This window comes from Myiozetetes cayanensis, unplaced genomic scaffold (genome assembly GCF_022539395.1).
Source record: "Myiozetetes cayanensis isolate MyiCay16 unplaced genomic scaffold, myiCay2020 scf5-8, whole genome shotgun sequence".
NCBI classification, from domain to species: Eukaryota; Metazoa; Chordata; class Aves; order Passeriformes; family Tyrannidae; genus Myiozetetes; species Myiozetetes cayanensis.
The window spans coordinates 39,249,259-39,269,309 of NW_026087742.1; the positions used below are offsets into that span (position 1 = coordinate 39,249,259).

The 20,051-nt window shown below is 36.1% G+C and overlaps 1 protein-coding gene across 1 annotated transcript in view; it reads left to right on the plus strand.

The window, feature by feature from the left end:
- ARHGAP42 (Rho GTPase activating protein 42) overlaps positions 1 to 20,051 on the plus strand; it is a 145,789-nt gene that overhangs the window by 80,213 nt on the left and 45,525 nt on the right. The window contains exon 5 of the mRNA XM_050333943.1: positions 16,416 to 16,517. Coding sequence (XP_050189900.1) covers positions 16,416 to 16,517 — 102 coding nt within the window. The remainder of the gene's footprint in view (positions 1 to 16,415; positions 16,518 to 20,051) is intronic.

Here is a 20,051-nt window from a genome sequence, read left to right on the forward strand (position 1 = left end):
AGTTCCTCATGTTACCGTTTTATTTTATATTCCTATAGTTTAAGAGATATTATTCTTCTCTGCAGAACATCCTGTTTGAAAGCCTAACCCATCATTCTATTAACTGACTTGATACATCAAGAGAGACAATCCACAGGCAGTTCATAGGGCTCTGTGCAGAGCTTGATAAGACACTCTTCTTTAAATATTGCTCAGTAGATGTCAACACATATATAATGATATAATTGATGATGATTTCTTTTTTTTTTTTTATCATCAAGTATTGAGCATTAAAGGCAGGGCACTACAGGACAGGTTGAGTCCTCTCTGTTTGATATGTTGCAATGGCTGGTTTCTTTTCCATATCTCTTCCAGATAAAATATGGCCATTTGCTCCTCTTACAGCAGTTGTTTTGATTTGTCTGTGGTCACACAACAGTGTGCAGAATAAGTTCAGGGGAGAGCCTGGCTCAACTAACTCTTATTCCAGTGTCTAATGGGGTTTGTTATGCAGAGCTGTGTTTTAGGCAGTTCACACTGATACCCTTTAGAAAGCTCTCCCAGCTCATTGTTTTATAGAATGTCAAATAAACTCATATTTTCTTGCACTGCACATGGAGTTCAACTGCCAAACTCAGAAATTAGAGATTCAGACCTTCTTCATAAACAAGTGCAATACAAACATTCATCTTTGAATTGATTTTTATCAGTTGAAGCAATTACATTGGCTTTTAACTAAATGGTATCAACACAAAGAAGTGAGAAATTAATTTCTTTCAGTACAGTTTTTTACAAAATAACAACGTGTGATCTAGGAGTAATGACACCCATATGAAATAGAGTAGAAATCTGGACTTTGTGAAACTCATAGTTAGTAAAGTTGAGAACATGGTCCGATCTCTTACCGCTCACTTCCATTCACTGAGATCAACCCTTGAGCATTTATGAACTCTTGTGAGTTGAGCTTCCTACTTATTTATCTGCAGTTAATGAAGGTTTGTACAGAGATTTGGCTCTCTGAACTCCTCTGGGGTGATCTGTACTGATAGACAAGCAAAAAATATAGATGCTTTCTTTTTGTTTGGATTTCAGCGGCAAGTTTCACAGAACACTGAGAAGCTCACTTCTTATTTTCAGTCTTCTGCATCAGCTGTGTGGACCATGTATCAATTGTTAGTTTATGCTCTGAAATACCAAGTGTGAGCTGTATTTTTTTTTCTGTAGTGTTAACTTAGAACAGTGTGTAGAACTGTATTCATATCAAACACAAAATTGCATCTGTTTCTCTGTCACCCCTCTCCCCTCCAAACCCCTAAAACATTTCTTTGCATGTGTTCCTCTCTGAAGAGAAGCTGAACAGTACAAACTGCACAGGATAGCTGATAGTTTTGTCATTTTATATATTTCTAGAGCTGTGACTTTACAGTCAATTTGCATCATAATATCTTACGGGCTAACATTTAAAAAGATTACATATAGAAGCAGGAGATTAATTGTATGTGCCTTTAGCATTGACAATGTCAGTAGAAGCTGTAGATGCAAGCAGCTGTTGGGTGGACTCTCTCTTTGTTCTAACTGGACTTTGAAATTATCATTTAGAGTATCCTATTAAGCTGTGTTTCCAAATTTTGTGGAGGAAAAAGATAGTTGTTTTACCAATATACGTAATAGGAAATTATATTAGGTACTACTGAGGTGAAGATTAAGCAAGAGAGTGCTTAAAAGTGCTTGCTGGGCTTTTTTTCTTTCTTTTCTAAAATACCAGATGAAATTCAGCTGGAGATAAAACCACCCATCCCCTCCCATTCACACTCATGTGTAGGGGAAAAAAAAGGGAAAATAAATTTTGTTTTAATAATAAGTAATTTCATACGATTTTTGCTACCATGATGAAGTACTTAGGACTATCCTATAGTTGTGCTTAATAGAGAATGAGAATACTTCATTGTTTCTTCAAAACTTTAGCGTGTTTAAGCAAAAAATATTGTCACAGAAATCAAAGACAATATGGAGGATAAAATATATCCTGTTGATGTTACAGAGCTATATTTCAATACAAGGACAGTATAAACTCAGAGTGCAAAGTTCAAGTGTTTCTGGAACGTCATAAGATAACATTAAAGACCAGTTCTTCAGGTGCACTTTAAAAACCTGAAAGTACCCAATAAATTTGAGAAACATTCGCCATACAACATTAGTATTTGTAACCTAACCAGCAATATACAAATCACCATCTCTTGCTCTTCTCGATTTATACTACTTGCTCTTCTGTTTTTATTGAACATATTTCAGTTATTCCTTTTCTGCACACACTCAGTTTAAATAAAGCTGAGTTCTCTCCAGAGACTACACAAACCCAGCTTTGCATTGGATAGCCTGTTGATTTACTCCATCTGAGTTTGAAAAAATGACCTCTGCAATTACTGTAGAAAGGCGAGCAGAAGCCGGGTGAGGTAACTGGGAAAGGATTCCAGGCACGAAGCCTTTTGCCTTATTTGGTCAATGTGGTTTGCGAGGCCCCAGCTGGTAACTTTGGTGAGCTCATTGTGTGATGTGTTATGGACAATAAAGACAAACTTTCATCTTTCTTTTTATCCATTGAGTACAGCATTTAGCAACATTTGTTCCAATGTTCGTTGACCTTTAATACAACTTAAATCAGATCAAAGACAACAGAAGCAATTTTGGTTTTAAGACTTAAAAGGAACATTTTGTTTCCTCCTTACAATTCCATTTATTTGTTTCATAAAATAATTTATTTTGGCCAGGAGGATTATTTTTTATTATTATTTAATTTCATTCATTTACAGAAAGCTGTGAATTCCATTCTACTTGGGAAACAAATCCATATTCACTGCTGGGATTAATTTTCCTGCATCTTTGCTCATATCTATCCTCACATGTAGGCATGCGGGAGCTGGCACGTTCTCTCCGTGTTTGATTTGGATTGTCTGGAAATTGAGGAGGGTAAAACAAACAAAAAACCCATTTTTCAGGGTCTGTCAGAAAACTGTTAAAGCAAAGTTTTAGATAGTTATCAAAGATTGGTTAGAAATACCAGAATACCCATTTCTTGAACAGGTTTCCTTGGTATCTGATCAAATTATAGCACTTGTGATCCTTTAACTGAGATAAATGAATGACCTTGCTCTGCTGGTATGGTAGGAGGTGTTTCATTGCTTGTGTCTGTTACTCCAGCTTTGGTACTTGAGTCCACTAGATCTGGTATATTTTAATGTCGGTCTGAACCATGGTGGGAGGGGGCCAGGGGAAGGAATAAGAAAGAGAGGCCAGGCCAGGATAATTGATGTCCAAATGCTTTGAGTTAATATGCAACACAGTTTCTCAAAAATGGTTCCTACCAGAGTTACCTGATACTTTTTTTGATAAGATAGCTTATTCTGTAGGCAAAAAAATGCAAGGCATCAAACCTATTTCTATTTCAGCAAGGCTTTTAAAGCACTTTACTTGAGGCATTATAATTTAGTTTAGAAGGGGCTTAGTATGAGAAATCTAATCTGTCAGAGGAACTGGCTAACAGGAAGAGGGCAGAGAGTTTTGTTTATTGAAGAGACTGTCTGGTTAAAGAGAAGCTGCTAATTAGAGGATCTCATGGGGCAATTTGAGATCGGTCTGGTTTTTTATTTTCAGTAGTGATCAGGTAAAAAATATCTAGTGATGTTGGCATAGGTTGCCTAGATAGAGGAGGAGGAGGACTAGAGCATTGGGAAGAAACTGTAAGATGAAATGACTGAGCATGAGGAACTGAGGCTACTCAGTGGTCATGAGACAACTGCGTACCAAAAAAATCTGCTGTACTGATGAATAATTCAAGTGGCAGTCTCTTTAGGCATGGTAGGTTATTAGGGATCTATTTCTGGTAGGTAGAAAAGTACAAATTTTCTTTAGCTTTACTTTTACTTACATAAATCCTCAATTTTGGTTAAAGTTTATAAACTGTGAATGAGTTGTGAATTGCGTTTATAAATATACATTTAATTCAAATGTCCTGGAACATTTTTATCTAAGAAATAATTCCGTATATGTTGTCTAATCTGATATCGTATTTAAACTAGTATTGACAGATGCAAGAACTGAGAAATTAGGTGGCTAAGCTTATTAAAATATTGGGTTTATAATGGTAACTTTTGTTTGTGACAGTTTTAAATTGAAAATATGAAAACTTCTTCAAATTAAATATTGTTAAAAATGTATATTACTTCATTTTGATTTTTGTTGTTTCTCTCTGGATTTTAATGTCTATTTATAGAGACTTCTCTGAAATGACCCAGGTCCTAAAATTTGGAGTAGGCAAATTATTGCTTTATCAGCTACAGCTGTCTGCTTTTCCTTTTGTAATTTGCATTTAATGAAAATTTATAGTATAAAAATTATTTTTGAAATAGATAAAATGTATTTTATTTCCCCTTCTCGTTATTCAAATAAATTTGTGGAAATACAAAGCAGTTAAAGACATGCATCAATTTGGTAATCTCTATTAAAATTATTTTTACAAAGTACAAAATAATTGTAATGCCACAGTAAGATTAGCCATTTCTTCTTTTGCTCTTCTGTATGTGAAATATTTGGGCAATTTCACAGATAGTGGTGAAGAGCCCAGCATGCACACACCTCATCTTTTCAACAAGTCTTACTTTCTCCTGTGCAAAGCCAATTAAACTGGGAGATATCACTGGCTGAGCACCTGAACCTAGAGTTTTTTGAAGCAACTGGTCTACTTGTGACAGTTCTTGTTGTTCTGCAAATGCAGCAAAATTATTTTCTCATTGCAGTTTGCTTCAGTTTAATTACTGTTTCATTCAAAGTTGATAAACTTGTAAGAAATTAAAGGGTAAAAAAAAAAAAAAAAAGAATAATCCTAAAAGCTTTTTTGTCTTCTAGTGTATTCTTTTAAGAAATGAGAGCGAAACTCAAATCTCATAACTAAAAGATTATGGACACAATGATTAAAAACTGTTGGTTCAGTCTGTTAACTGCGGGTGTTTGTGAGGAATGCAGGTAATGTTATGTGCATAATCAGTTTTAATAAATTTTGTTAAATTCAGTCTTTCTGTTACAAGTTAGTATGATTAACTGGCTCACTGACTAAAACCAGGTTCTGAAGCTGTGGTTTTTTGCAGTTTAATAAAATTCTAATTTGCATCCTAAAGAAAGCAGATATAAATTAAGGATAAATAAATTAGTGCCCTGTAGTAAATAGGAAAATAATTTACTGTTCTGCCATAACATTTAGGAATTAAGGCTTAGAATAAATTTAATTGGTGGAATTGCCTAAGTGAGCATGCAGTGTATTTTACTTGGCAAAAAGAACCATTTATTTTTTAAAAATCTGCACTTAGTAAAACAAAAAATTAAAAACTTAGGTAGCAAGTATCAGCCCAACAAAAGAACATAAAAATGGGAGAAAACTTGTACATTTTCTAATTAAATTAAAGCGCTTTTTTTGCTAATCTACTGCAGCCTATTGTAATTTGTGTCATGGGGAGGATTCAGGAAGGTTGCATCCTGACCCTGCACAGCTGCTAGAATTCTGCTGGACTCCTGAGCTCTAATTAAAAGTATGAACAAGGACATTCACCTCTTAGCTTAATTTCCAGTTCACAGGGGAACTGAACTTCTTAGTGAGTGTTTCAAGGCATGGAGAATTTGCCAAATAGGGTGCAGTAGCTCTACTCATCTCTTATGTCTTTTCCAGCCTTCTCTCAGACACAGCATGGAGAAGATTATGTTCCACACCTGAAAAACATGTCTAAAGTTTGTTGCTGAGACTGTAAGAATCTCTAGGAGGATTTAAGGATGGATGATAGTATCTGGGAAGTATCACTTCTGTACTGTAACAAAAAAATGGGGCATCATTACTTGAAACTTTAATGTGTCTTGGTGTAGATACGGGAGCATCAGAAGATCCATCTTTCTACCAAGTGACCAGCTTTGTTATTTCAGGATCTGTCAGGTTATATACCATTTGTTCCTGTGGAGTTTACCAAGAAAGGGTGGTCTCAAATAGTTGTCTTGATGAGAAGATCAACCCCCCCTAAGAAGTAAACTGAGAGCACAATTTGGGCTTAACAACGCCACTGGGGAGGCATAACTTTTCACCCCAAAGTGATATTTTGTGTTCCTTGTTGTAAAAGAGACTCTGAAAATAGATGCTTTCAAAACAAAACAAAATCACTTCTGACATTGGCCCCAGACTGTTTCTTTTTTTTTTTTAGTATCTGTAAACAACACAGCTTCCAGTTGTGTGTATTAATCTAAAAAATATCTCATAGCACGCCTCAAGTTCTTCCTCAGGTCAGGATTGCAGTCCTGTTGCGATGATGTGGGATGTGCTGTGGGACCATGAGCTGTGCTCAATGTGCTGCTGGCACACAGAAATCAGTGATGTTGGCTGATTGGTTGGCATAGACAGGAGATTCCCAAAGAGTGTTCTAAAAAAGAAATTGCTCGTTAAGAATGAGATATTTTTATCTCCAATTTTTAAAATAAAGCAGTGAGCTTGTAAAGTCATAAGCTAGTCTGTTGGAATGGCTTTATTTGAATGACATTATGTTCTTTGGAGCTTTTTTTTTGCTCTATCTTTGCTATAAGTACACAAAGCAAAGATGTTAACTGTGCAGAGGAAGTGGTCTCTTCATGGATGTTTTAGTTTACTGGTGTATAGGAACATTCCTGAAATACACTTCATTTGTGGAAAAATCTAGCATAAGCAAGGAAGCATGGAGAACCTGAAATGGCTGTTTGCCTCCATGGGAAGGAAAGCAAACCAGTGCAGATGGGAGGAACACAAGCAAGGAGAGCAGCAACATCAGGTGTGAAATACCAACAAGGGCAGCTGCTCAGGGAATGGATGATGGCCTCTTAGAGAGGCAGAGGAAGAGACAAAGAGAAGCAACAGTGACTGGAAAGGGACAGTGGTGGGGAACCAAGGGATGTTGCTAAGTAGTTTAATACAGTTTTAAAAATTGGATTTTTTTTTTTGTAGTTAAGACATACACCTCTCTGACTGTTAGAATGAAAGTGAGCCTTACAGCCAAGTGCAAAGATCATGCTACAGTTGTGCCTGTAGCAGCTGGATACTATGTCATTAGCATTTCTGTGCACTTATGGGTTAGTAATTGTAGAGCCAAACTGATCTTCTCTGTCTTTTGTATGAGAACTAGAGACTCAAGGGAAACAAGCCATTTTTCACTGTTGATGCAGCTGGATAACAAGTTGGTGTGACTGCTGAACTTGAAAGGCCAACTTCTAGATGTCTAAATAGGGTGAAGCTGAGAGCTTTATTTCTGCTTAGTCCAAGTGCTGACATGGAAGATTAGGCAAAAATTGGAGTTGCCTGTTCACTGTGGATAAGACCAGTCCACTTCAGTACCATGCATTCTAAATCTGCTTTTCCCTTTCCATGCTGTCTGTGGGGGACACAGTTGCATTGAAGAGTCAGCTACAACCCACCAGGCTTGTGCAATGGTGTTAAGTTTGTCTTTTCCTGTAAAGTTTCCTTTCTCTGCATTTGCTCCACATTTTCATCTGAACTGAATGGAATTTGATGTATGGAAATTAAGCAGAAAAAATAGAAAACGTGTTTTATTTTTTTGAATGACCTTTAAGAAGCTCTGTAAGCTCATACTGGAACTAGATAATGGAGAAAAAATACAACTAGTTTCTACTATTAGAAGGTCTCCTGTCTGGTCTGCTTTTGTAAGCATTTTAATGTTAACAGGTTTCCATGGATAGTGTTGCTAGCTCACCGACTTCAGCATTTTGAATATTCTAAATCACAACATGTGATTATTACTGATTGACTTAGTATATTTGAGGAATAGCTGTTCTTCAAATAAGAGTTGGCTTCTTCTCTCATGTAATTGATGTCCTAGGATTGAGTCATATTTTCCCTTGTCATTTACTTTCTACTCAGCATCTATAGCTGAGATATTGATATTCTATCAAATATCTACAATCACAGAATCATAGAATTAACTGTGTTGGAAGAGACCTCTGAGATCATCAAGTCCAACCCTTGATCCAACCCCACTGTGATTACTAGATCATGGCACTCAGTGCCATATCCAGCCTCATCTTAAAAACCTTCAGGGACAGTGAATCCACCACCTCTCTGGGCAGGCCATTCCAATGCCTTATCACTCTCTCTGTAAAGAATTTCTTCGTAATATCCAACCTAAACCTCCCCTGGCAGAGCTTAAGCCCGTGCCCTCTTGTCCTACTTATTGCCTGGGAGAAGAGACCAACCCCCACCTGGCTACAACCTCCTCTCAGGTAGTTGCAGAGAGTGATGAATGTGGTCACCTCTGAGCCTCCTCTTCTCCAGACTACACAACCCTAGTTCCCTCAGCCTCTCCTCACAGGACTTGTGCTCGAGTCCCTTCACCAGCCTAGTTACTCTTCTCTGGACCCGCTCCAGCCCCTCAATATCCTTCCTGAACTGAGGGGCCCAGAGCTGAACACAATACTCAAGGTGTGGCCTCACCAGAGCTGAGTACAGGGGAAGGATCACTTCCCTGCTCCTGCTGGCCACACTGTTCTTGATGCAGGCCAGGATGCCATTGGCCTTCTTGGCCACCTGGGCACACTGCTGGCTCATGTTCAGCTTCCTGTCAATCAGCACCCCCAGGTCCCTTTCTGCCTGGCTGCTCTCCAGCCACTCTGTGCCCAGCCTGTAGCGCTGCATGGGGTTGTTGTGGCCAAAGTGCAGGACCTGGCACTTGGCCTTGTTGAACTTCATCCCATTGGAATCAGCCCAATACTTATGACATGAGCAGTTTATTCCATAAGCTTTTTTATGAACTATACAAAGCTAATACAGCTTTTCTTCTGAGTTCCTAAAGAGCATAGATAACTTTCTTTTTGAAATCATGAAACAGAAGACCTTCTCCCTGTTAGGATAAAACATTTTCAACTTCAGAAAGCTATCCTAAACTTGCTTCAGAGACAAGTTTAAAAAGTCAGTTTCTGCTGTTCTAGGGAGCTTCTTCATATTATTTAGGCAGTAACATGATAATATCTTAAGTAAGCTGCTCCAGCAAAAATACTTCATATTTCGTAGACAGTAAAGCAATAAAACTAGATTACGTGTGTAGACTTACCAGTCCCGCTGTTTGGGCAGGGATTTAGCAGATTCCCAGACATCTAGCAGCTACTCCTGGAATCATCAAATGCCAAATAAACTCGAGATAGCTCTACAGCTGAATAACAGAGAGTCTAATGTGTCTTGCTTTGTGACCTGCCAGTACTGGCAAGTTTGCATGTCTTTTCACAGCAGTGCTGGAAACTTCTAATATTTTTTTTCCATTTCAGGAGAGAAACAAACATCCTACAAACAGATTTGTTCATTTAAATGTAACTGCTTTTTAATTTGAAAACATCTGATGGAATTACATAGGGAAAAATTAGGAAATGGCTTTAGGATTCACCTCTTCCAGGACACAGTTTTGAAAGTACCTGATACTTGGATACCTCTGTAAAGGCATTCCATAGGGAAAAGAAAATTTTTCTTCAAAAGTTTATGAACCTGAAAGTAAATTATCTCTTGCAAGGTTATTCAATATTTTACACAGATTTGAACTCCATCTAAACTTAAATTAGTTTTGGGCTGTTTAAAGTATGTTTCAGTTTTATGTATTCCTCACCTGATTTTAATTGAGGTTATTTTTTAAAATGCCAGTTTTTAATATCTGTCTTCATAGCTTTAATGCTGCTAAACACTCTTGTATTCCTGGTTTATTGCCTTGTTATGCTTCATAGTTACAATATGTTCTTTTTATTATAATTATTTGTGTCTTACACCATATTCTTTTCTGGATAATCATGGTTTGCATATAGTTCCTCTTTTTTAGTAAAGAATTGGTTATAAGATTTATAGTTTTTTTGACATTTAATTTTCTACATGATGCATTCAGCTTCAATATGGAAGTGTTTTCATTAGCAGTTATAAGGAACATAAGACATAATTTATTAATATATTAACCCTATTTTATATTGATTAACAATAATTTCTGTATGAACTATGGTATAACTTTGTTCCACTTCATATTATTTGTTAACAATACATAAACCATGCCCTTTAACCTCCTAGCTTTCTCATGGATTTGTGGAAACCCTATAGCCTCATGGTATATTAAATTGTTTGGGAGGAAGAGGAGCGGGAAAGGAGTTTTATGTCCCTTTTTCACTTTTCCTCCTGGAAAATCTTTTGGCCTTATCTTGAACCCTGAGTGTTCACATAAGAAATCAAATTTTCTACCAAAAAGAAATTCCTGCCATCCAGACATCTATCAAAACGCAGGCTGTGGTCTCAGAGGCCTATGATAATTTCAATTTTATTAAAACCAACCAAAAACCACCAACCACCTCCATGAGAATTCTCAACAAAACCTCAGGCAAAATAAAATGGAAGATGAATTCATTTTTCTTCTCCTTGGAAGAGAAGTTGTGAGACTCCAAGATCTCACATTTTCCAAGTAATCCATAGGATCTGAGCTCAAATCAGTCTTTCCAAGACTAAGTTTAGTTTATTTTCTAGTCTTCAGTTTTACTTATCTTTGTCCTGCTACTTAGCAAGAGATAGTCTTCAAACTTATAACTCCCAACAAAATTCCACTAGCTTTGTAGAAATACAATTTGAATTTTTTTTGGAAGGTAATGAAAAGGGTGGATTTAAAAATACCTTTGAAGTCTAACATTCCAGCAATGAACGATCTCTGGTCTGTTATATTGACATTTTTGCAGTTGTTGTCAAAGAGAAAGAAAAGGGATGTGGCTTCATTGATCTACGCGGAGTTCAGCGTTGCCTTCAGGTTCTTTAACTCACAAATGCTGTCAGACTTGATCTATATTTTAGTCTCAGTATTGCATTTATAAGCCAAGTTTGTACAGTTTCTGCACCTCGGCTCGAGTGGGTGAGAAAAGTACTTACTAATTTTGGATGAGGGGCAGTAAGAAATTATCACAGCCGTGTTTCACGATGTTCAGTTGTTTTCTAATTAAGGTAGTCTCATTGACGTTTTTCTCCAAATAGTATTATTGCAATGATTTCTATTTCATTTTCTTTCTTGATCCCTTTAAAATCACCTCTTACAAAGCGTGTTTACTTTATGGTTTCACAAGGGTACTGTTATTGATAATATTTTGTTTGGTTTGTGTTTTTTTAAGGATTGGCATATTAAAGTTTAAATATGAATTCTGGGACAAACAAAGAGTTAAAAAATTTCTTAAGGGACAGATGTAAAATGTAGCTAAGATATACTAATAAGTAAGTGAAACATCCAAATTCATTGCAACTAGAAAAAAATGGAAATAAATGAGAAAGATGGCAAAAAGTAAAGAGGAATAATATATGTAATAATTCGGAAGATACATGTAACAATTTTGACATTAAATACTGCACACAAAGTAGTGGTAGACCATTAAAAAAATATCAGATTTCTTGATGTTCCTAGTGGAAAAATGAAAGTCAGCTTCAAAATATAACAACTCTTTCTGCTTTACATCCAAAAATACAGCTTGTGGGTAAAATTTGCAAGAATCATGCCAATGATTCATTGGATGTGTATGATTAGTTACAGCATGGAATCACAGCCTTTATGAACAGGAAAAAATTATCTGACTCAACTAAGTCACCTTTTTAATAATTGATGTCTGGTCTTTTCACAGCCACAGATACCTGTGAAACCACAGGGATAGAAGAACATCTTTTGAGTTAAACTATTAACAGGCATGCATATAATTAGTAGTATCTTGAGCAAAATTTATTTCTGAAAAGATAATTTTCTTTTTTTGGAGATTGTCTAGTTAGTTCTGAAATAAAACTATATATGAAATCTGAGCAAAGAGAATAAAACCAAGAATTAAACCTGGACCTGGTATTACATCACTTGTGTGTCTCAAGAGAGTGCTGGAAGTTAGTAAGACATGCTAGAAGCTGAGTGTGTGGTTAAGGGCTTTCCTCATGTGGTTGTTAGAAATTTGAAGCATTTAAAACTGTAAATATTTTTAAACTGATTTAAGGCTTGATGCACCTCAGAATGGTTAAAAAACTATAGAGAGACATTTACAGTGTTTAGGTTCTGCAGGACTTGGTCTAGACAAGAGGTGTTGATAACTTATACATCAGTGTAAAACATGTCAAGGAGCAGTATTATGTAATTTTTCTTTTTCTGTTTAGATTTTTTTTATTGTACTCTCATAATTATCTTGCATGGGGTTTTTTTGAGTTTTGGTTTGGTTTTTCTTTTTTTTATATGTCCTAGCTAATATTTTGAAAGAAATTATTGATATTTTTCCAGAGCAAAGAGAAAGGATGAGGTTTACTTGCAGGAAAGATGTGCAAGGATGAAAGAAAGCTGGAGTCTGAAGGGATAAGAGATACAATGTAGAGGTCAGGAATTAGAATCTTCCTAATGGCCACGTACCTTATGCTTTGTGTCATGGCCAGTGCTGACTGTTCTGGTAACAGAACAGCATGAGCTTCTGTATCCAACCAGATCCCTTCTCCTTGGGATTTGATCCACTGTGGAATCTAGGCAAAAGCAATCATCTGTCTCCTAAGCTTTTAGGAGATGGTTTTGCATAGAAACTTCCCTTGAAAACCTCGTGGCATGTGAAACAGCAGAAATCTCAGTCCTATGGGCACAGATTGCTGGGATCAGGATTCAGATTATTCATTTGGGCAGTAGCTATGTGTAAGAGCATTTTGAGGATTGCAGAAGAACAGGCTAAAGCTGGAATGAGCTGAGTCTGTGACTCTGCTTAGGACATGTCTGTGTGCTGTGAGTCACTGACTGAGTTTGTGAGGTGAGAGTTTTTTTGGCATGAACTAAAGTGTTTCTTCTCGTCCAGAAAATGAATCACCTGCTTCTGAGTGTGTCTTTTTTTGTTAGTTTTTATGAAGTAAACAGATTTCAGAGGCTTCGATGCATTCAAATATGTGGTTTAACTGGTGTAGCAGAGGACCTTCCAAGCAGAGGGAACTCATCACCTGTTGGGGCCAGTATTTTTTATACTTTTCCCAGAAACTTGTTTGACTAATCAGAGACACTGTCCTGCTGACACTGCAACCTTATTCCCAGAAATATCACTGGATAAAAGGCACTATTGCAGTCAAAACTGCCAAGCAATTGTTTTTCTCAGTTTACTTCTGTTTGTTCTTACTTTATCCACTCCTACCTTTGAAGGGAGAAATATTGCAATGTTAAAATTAGTTAAAATTAGTAAGAAGTTCATAGGATGAACTTTCCTGGAAACATTACGCTTGGGCCAGAATTTGTCCTTGTAACAAGGAAGCTCCAGTTTGTAGTTTTCTCTTTAACTTAACTGATATAAAAACTATGAAGGTATTGGTTGAGCAGATCTGTGACAGCACGATGTTCAGTCTGGGAGGGGGCTGACGGTGCTGGCCTAAGACCAAGAGACCTTCAAATTCTGTGTCCCCTCATAGATGGTGACATGGAGCTTCACATGAGATACAAGATACCTTAAAACCACAATTAGCTTATTTTAGCTTGTTTTATTCTTGTTCTTTGGGGAGTTCTACCTATTTTGATGTGATCATTTACTTTTTGTGTTTTCCTTTTTACATATAAAGAGAATAGGCGATTTGATATGTAGTTCATATGTTTTGTTGTAGATGATAGAAAATATAAGCAGCTGAATATGGTGCATTGGAAGCCACATTACAGGTGCTGGTGGACCCCTCTTGGCATTGACCTGTGTTTGATGTGCTGGATGTAGGTATTTCAGGTGGCCAAGTGGTGGCTTTTGCACAGTTCTCTCTTTGACTCTCACCAAGCAGCTTAGATTTCAGATTCTTCCAGCACTTGTTAGTAAAGGTGATGTTAATGTTGACATCAGCTCAAGTGGCTGATCAGGCTTTGGATCATCCGTTACCTATTTCTCAGCTTGATTCTGAAACAAATAATTCACAAGGCAAGAGGAATACCTACTGATCTATAAATCTATTATGAAAGGAACTCATTCTGACCTGGCTGGGCAGGAAACAGGTAATCCTGCAGGAGCTTTGCCCGTGGCTCCTTGGCTCATTCCTTTGGTCTTGCCTCTGAGGCAGCAAAGGCAAGCACAACATCAAACCCAAATGTGCAGTATATGTTATCTGCACCCAGGCCTCATTGTCAAAAGTTGTGTCAAGTTACCTGGTGATGTAGACGGTCTAATGGACAGGGTATCCACCAATTAACTCCAGTAGCTTGTGACCAAAGGCGTAAATATTTGTGATCAGGCAGACTCCTCTCCCAACTTTCAGTGACATTGGGAAAAAACCCTGAAAATGTAATTATCTTTGTATTTTTCATTGCATCAGGTTTGCATTGACTTGAGAATTTCCTCAAGATGGTGACTTTGCCACCTCTGTCACTTGGATTTTAAAATAGTCTGGTTCATATTTCTAGTCCAGCACTTAACATCATTGTCTCAGAAGATTAGACAATATGTAACTAGCTGCACCTTTTATTCAAAAGGTACATATTTGTAGTGTATGATCAACTGCACTAAATTTCTATTTGTGACCAGATGTGATGTTGAGATACTCAGGTTGCTCTTCCTTCATCGTCAAAACCTGGCACTTGAGTATTCCAAATAAAACTGTGAGTGTGGAACTGACCTGTGATTTCAGTCCCACAGAAGCTGATTTCTTGACTTATCAGTCATTTGGCAACTCTTGCCCTCTGCCTTCTCTCTTCCAAAAATGTGTTTGGGAACGATTCGGGAATATATTTACATATATATTTATATATAAATTTATATATTTTAATACATATATATTTATTTATTTATATATTTATATATTTTTTCCTTTTTACCTTTTTATCCTCAAATGTGCTTATCTGTAATTAAATCTAGAAGGCACTGGGAATTTTTCTATATTGTTATTTAATATTTTGTTGGGTCAAAGACCTTCTTTTCCTTCCAGTGTGTTTTGGAGATATCTCTGTTGTGGGGTAGTGAGAACATTAAAATTATACATATTTTTCATAGTGAATGTATTTGAACCTTTTGTAGGATATAAGGTACATGATGTGTTTTACAATCAAGTATAATTACCATTGTGAGCTTTAGTCACTGTAGCTAATCAGTAAGTGGGTTGTTGTTACAGCTGGTTGACAAGTTTTATTTCTTGTCATTAAATTCTTCCTTCTATATCTTAGTTCTCTGACTGACCTGATTTTCCCATGATATGAAAAACAGGGTGATGCTACAATGCAAGCTAGTTATTTGGTTTTGTATATAACAATTTCTAGGGAGAAAGGGTCAGGGAAAGAATCACTACAGTTCTTAAAATGACCTGATGTTACTGCATGATGTCCAGTAATTAGCCTTTTTTGCAGTTAATAGTTTTTGCACATGTGTAAGTAGAACTATTTGTCTTGAGGTTTTTTTTTTTGTTTTCTCAAAACATTCAACTTGTTAAGCAGTAGGACTTATCTAAGATTTTAAAAGTCATTGGCAGAGAGTTGCTCCTAATTAGAGGATATATAATTATATAATTAAAAATTATATTTTTATCATTAATGATACTCTGGTGGTATATTAACTTTGATACATTCTCATATTTTTTGAAATTAGGTACTTCGTGAAAGATGGAAAAGCTTTTGAGAAAACTGTCTTTTTCTTAAATTTCAGAATAGCAGATTTAAAAATTTTGAAGTATGAATTCTGAATTTGAATACAGAAAATAAGATGTTTCTTAATTTACTCAGAGTAGTAGCTTTCTTTTGTATTATCACGTATTAAGATAGTCTCACAGTGGAAATGTGAAGGAAAACTGGCTACACATGATGGGAAAAACTTTAAGAAGAGGGGGAAAGAAAAAAGGCAAGATAACTCTTTTAATGAGGCAAGCTTAAATATTCAGACACATCGGAATATTATTGGAAACAGACTTTTGGACCAATTTCCTTTTGCAACCACACATATGCTTTTCCGTCATCCTCATATTTTTAGAGTGCGGGTGGAAAATAAGCATATTAGTATTAAATGCAAAGGATAGCCCTGTATCATCATCACATTTTTTATACTCACCTACCTCTTATGCAATGTTTTGGGTTTTTTTCAACAAAGACCATGTGGCAGTTAGGTACACTTATAAAACTTGGGGAAGATTAATGTCTGCCTAGAAAGATACCACTTACATAAAACCTCATGTATATTTACTGTGGGAAACAATGCAAGTCTGTTGTATGAGTTTATTATTTATGGGAAAAATCATACTTAATATTGCTTTTGATAATTGAAGCAGTTCTCCTAGTATCTTCAGGTCCAACTTAGAATTAAGCCCTAAAAATATTGGAATCAACAAAAGTGGTTTTATATTTTGGCACCTGTTATTTCTTTTAAGTTAACTGTGATATTTAGTCGAGTACTTTACTTGGCAATGTTTTGTTTTTCAGGATGGGAAGAAGAAGTTTGACAAGGAAAGTGAGAAATATTATTCCATCTTAGAGAAGCACTTAAATTTATCAGCAAAGAAGAAAGAATCTCATTTGCAAGATGTAAGCACTGAACGCACTCTTACCCAGTTTCACATTTGCATAGAAATCATCATAACAAACTGGTTCTCTTCAAGACATGCTGTATTTTGTTAATGTGAAATTGTGGTGATTTCTCATAGTCATGCTTATTGTGACTATAAACTCTTGACTGGGATTAATACAACCCAAATATTTGTTAAATGTTTTAACAAAGCAATATTCTACCTGTGCAACTTTGTGTATTTCAAATACAGCTAGTGTTTGTTGGTTGCAACAATGGTATTATATTACTACAATAAAAGTGTGAGTTTTATAAGGTAAGTGTGGAATATTTGAAAGTCAATAATTAATTTTTGGGTGTTTCTTGCTATTTAATGTATTAATCAATGAAATTACACTTCTCTTTCACATAAATTTTTATCTGGAAGTCTGAAGTGAGATCACTTTAATGATACTCTTTTCTCCTTCCTTTTTCTTCTTTTTCATTCTGAGATTGCAGCATCATACCCTGAAATCGTATCCACAACTTCAGCTTTGAAGAGCCTGTATGGCTAATTCTTTTCTGTTAAAAACACAAACCGTGAAGACTTGTAGTTTAACAGGAGGATTCCAGGGCTTTTCAGTATGCTGGTAGAAATAATTGTGATTTGTGTTTGAAGCAAATTATAGTATACCCAGCAATATGATATCAATGACACTTTGGGATTTATGCCAAAAGTAGTTAAAAATTATTTTGATGGGATTACTCTTGTCATGGTGGCTCTTAAATCATGGGGATTAGTTTGCAGATGGCATTTTCACCAGAGATGTGACCGTCACTCAGTCACAAGTTGTAGGATTTCTTTTAATTTTTTTCAATAATTCTAATATTACCAGTAATATCAGAATTCAAATTAAATAAGGCTTAGCAATTCAAAAATTGTAATAATGTTTATATACCTGAATTGCTGTAGTCAGTCTATATCAGACATTAGTCGTGAAGGATTGGTTAATTGTTCAATTTGTATGTCAGAGCTTTCACTTTTTCTACATATCTTATGCATTGATGAAGAAGCAGTTCTGTTAGAGGCTAAGCCCCAGCTGAAAAAAAAAATTCTTTCCAAAATGTGGAAAAATAACTTAAACACCAAATTGCTCTAGAATAGAAATAAAATATTTTACTCTTGAGACATGAGAATAATTATAGTCTAAAAGTAGCAACTGAAGTGAAAAGTAACACCTGTGAATTTAATAAACTATGGTAGAATAACAGTGGATTTGACTCAAGTATATAAACTAATGAAAAACCAGAATAATATTTTCCACTGTGTCCTTAAGTGACATATCTGGATTTAAAACCTTGTAACTGAGGCTGAGGTTTTCTGCTTTCCTGGATGCCTCCCTTGTAAAGAATCAAGGGCATTTCTGTCTTCCCCCATTTTCTGCAGCTGTAGATATGCTGAATCAGCAACACAGACCTGCCATAAGCAGAAGGTATAATAGCAAATCGGTACCAAAAGTTTTAACTAGGGAGACTTTAAGCCTGTATCTGTATTGTAAATAAAAAGAGGTCAAGCACCAATTCCTGACCTGAAATCCAAGTGATAAGTGTTGGCTCGTATCCAGAGTGGTTTGGGTGAGTCCCATTTATAGCACGTATGTTCAGGATGGAGTTTGTTGGAGCAGCCCACAGCAGAACGAGGGCATGAGCAAAGAACCAAGTGTTTCTGGCAGCTGGGACTCTGGTGTTCAGTTCAGGTGATGGGAAGTCTGTGCCTCAAGCCAGTATCATGCATTTAGTGGGACGGGAATACCATTTTTTGACTGCTACAATTACACAGAAAAAATGCTTCTTTTTTAACCTGCTATTTCCTTGGAATTATGAGGTTTCTTGATATCTCCTCACATTATGTTGGTTAAGGAGTACTGGGATGAGAAAGGAGCAGTTCTTGTACTCTGTTGGGCTCTTTTACACATCTGGCTTAAGTGCAGTTGAAAGCACCTTAATTAGGCATCTGAAGTTTGATGGTCCGAACATATTCTGTAGAGAGTAGTTTGCATATATTCAGCTAACTGAAATGTGTTGGATATTTTAAGGGCCCACAAGACTCAGATGACTACACTTTTTTCCTTCAGCACCAAAAAGAGACTTCATAGTAGCACCTTTTCACTGCCTATGGAAGCCCATAGTGGAGCAGAAAATGGGCAGAATTGAGTGATGTGAGAAAGTTAATAAACTTCTGATTTTATTTCTCTGAAATCTGTTCGAGAATCAGACCCTAAGCTTATCTGAAGTTCTGGTATACATTGTAGTGATAGCCTACATCAATGAAAATATTACTCACTATAACTAGATATCATACACATAGAGACTAAAAATCATATACATCAAATCTCTTCGTTTTATACATGAAGCTTGAAGTCACAGGAAAACGTGAAAATCCTTTCACCTTTTGAAACTTTAAATCACTTTCAAAGCTATTCTTACAAATATGAATCCTTTGATGTTCACACAAATTCATAAGCTTCTACAGAATGTATACTGGTCCTGTGTAGGGTGAAGAGTTGGACATGATGATCCTTGTGGGTCCATTCCAACTCAGCATTCTGTGATTCTGTGATATTTGCGAAATTCTGATATAGTCCCTGTTCACTGGTGGTGATTATGGCCTTAATTTAGGAACCCGTCCATATTTAAGATGGTACTTGGTTGCTGTAAGTATCATTACAACTACAACCTGCTTAAATGCTATTCAGAATAGAGATGGATTTAATTAGGTGTTTTAATGCTTTTTCTGAACCAAGTCTGAAAGAGATAATTTCTAAAACTAGATTTTATTATTTACTTACAATTAAATGTGAGAGCTGAGATCGGTCTCAAGTGTTTATTGATACAACTTTTATGAACAAGGGATTCTTGGATCATGTCCCAGAGTGGTGACAGCTGCTTCAGTTCAGCTATGTGGCACTGTCTTTCTGATACACTTTTTAATGAAATAAAATTATTAACAGAGTATCAGAGAAAACAGTAGCCAAACACACTACATGAATGACAAATCGCAGAGTTAATTTTGAGATAGAGCAGTTCATTACTGGCCTTTTGACTGCTTGATTTCTGCTTCATAATATTAGTTTATGTACTTAATTTACTATTTTTTTGTTTGTTTGCGATACGTATGGGAAGGAAATGCTGATACTGAATCACTTGAAATATATTGAGGCCCATGCATTGAAGTAGTGTTAGAGCACTGGGCCAGGGAGGTGGATTAGTATTGTTAAAGAGTCTGTGCAGCCAAATCACAGTAGTAGGATGTCCTTGACTAAACAAGCAATCTTAATTATATATGGTGCTATTGATGGCCAGCTCCTACCTGAAGGAAAACACTGATTTTTTGCTTTTGTACTGTTAAAAGTATTAAACCTCTTTTATGACATGTTTGCTGGTTCAGTGTTTGTTTTCAAGGGGAGACAACATCAAGCTTTTCCAATTTCCCACATTTGTTATTTTTAATGCCAGAATTGACCTAGAGAATATACAGAAGTATCCTTCTATATTTTAACAGGCGTACAACAAAA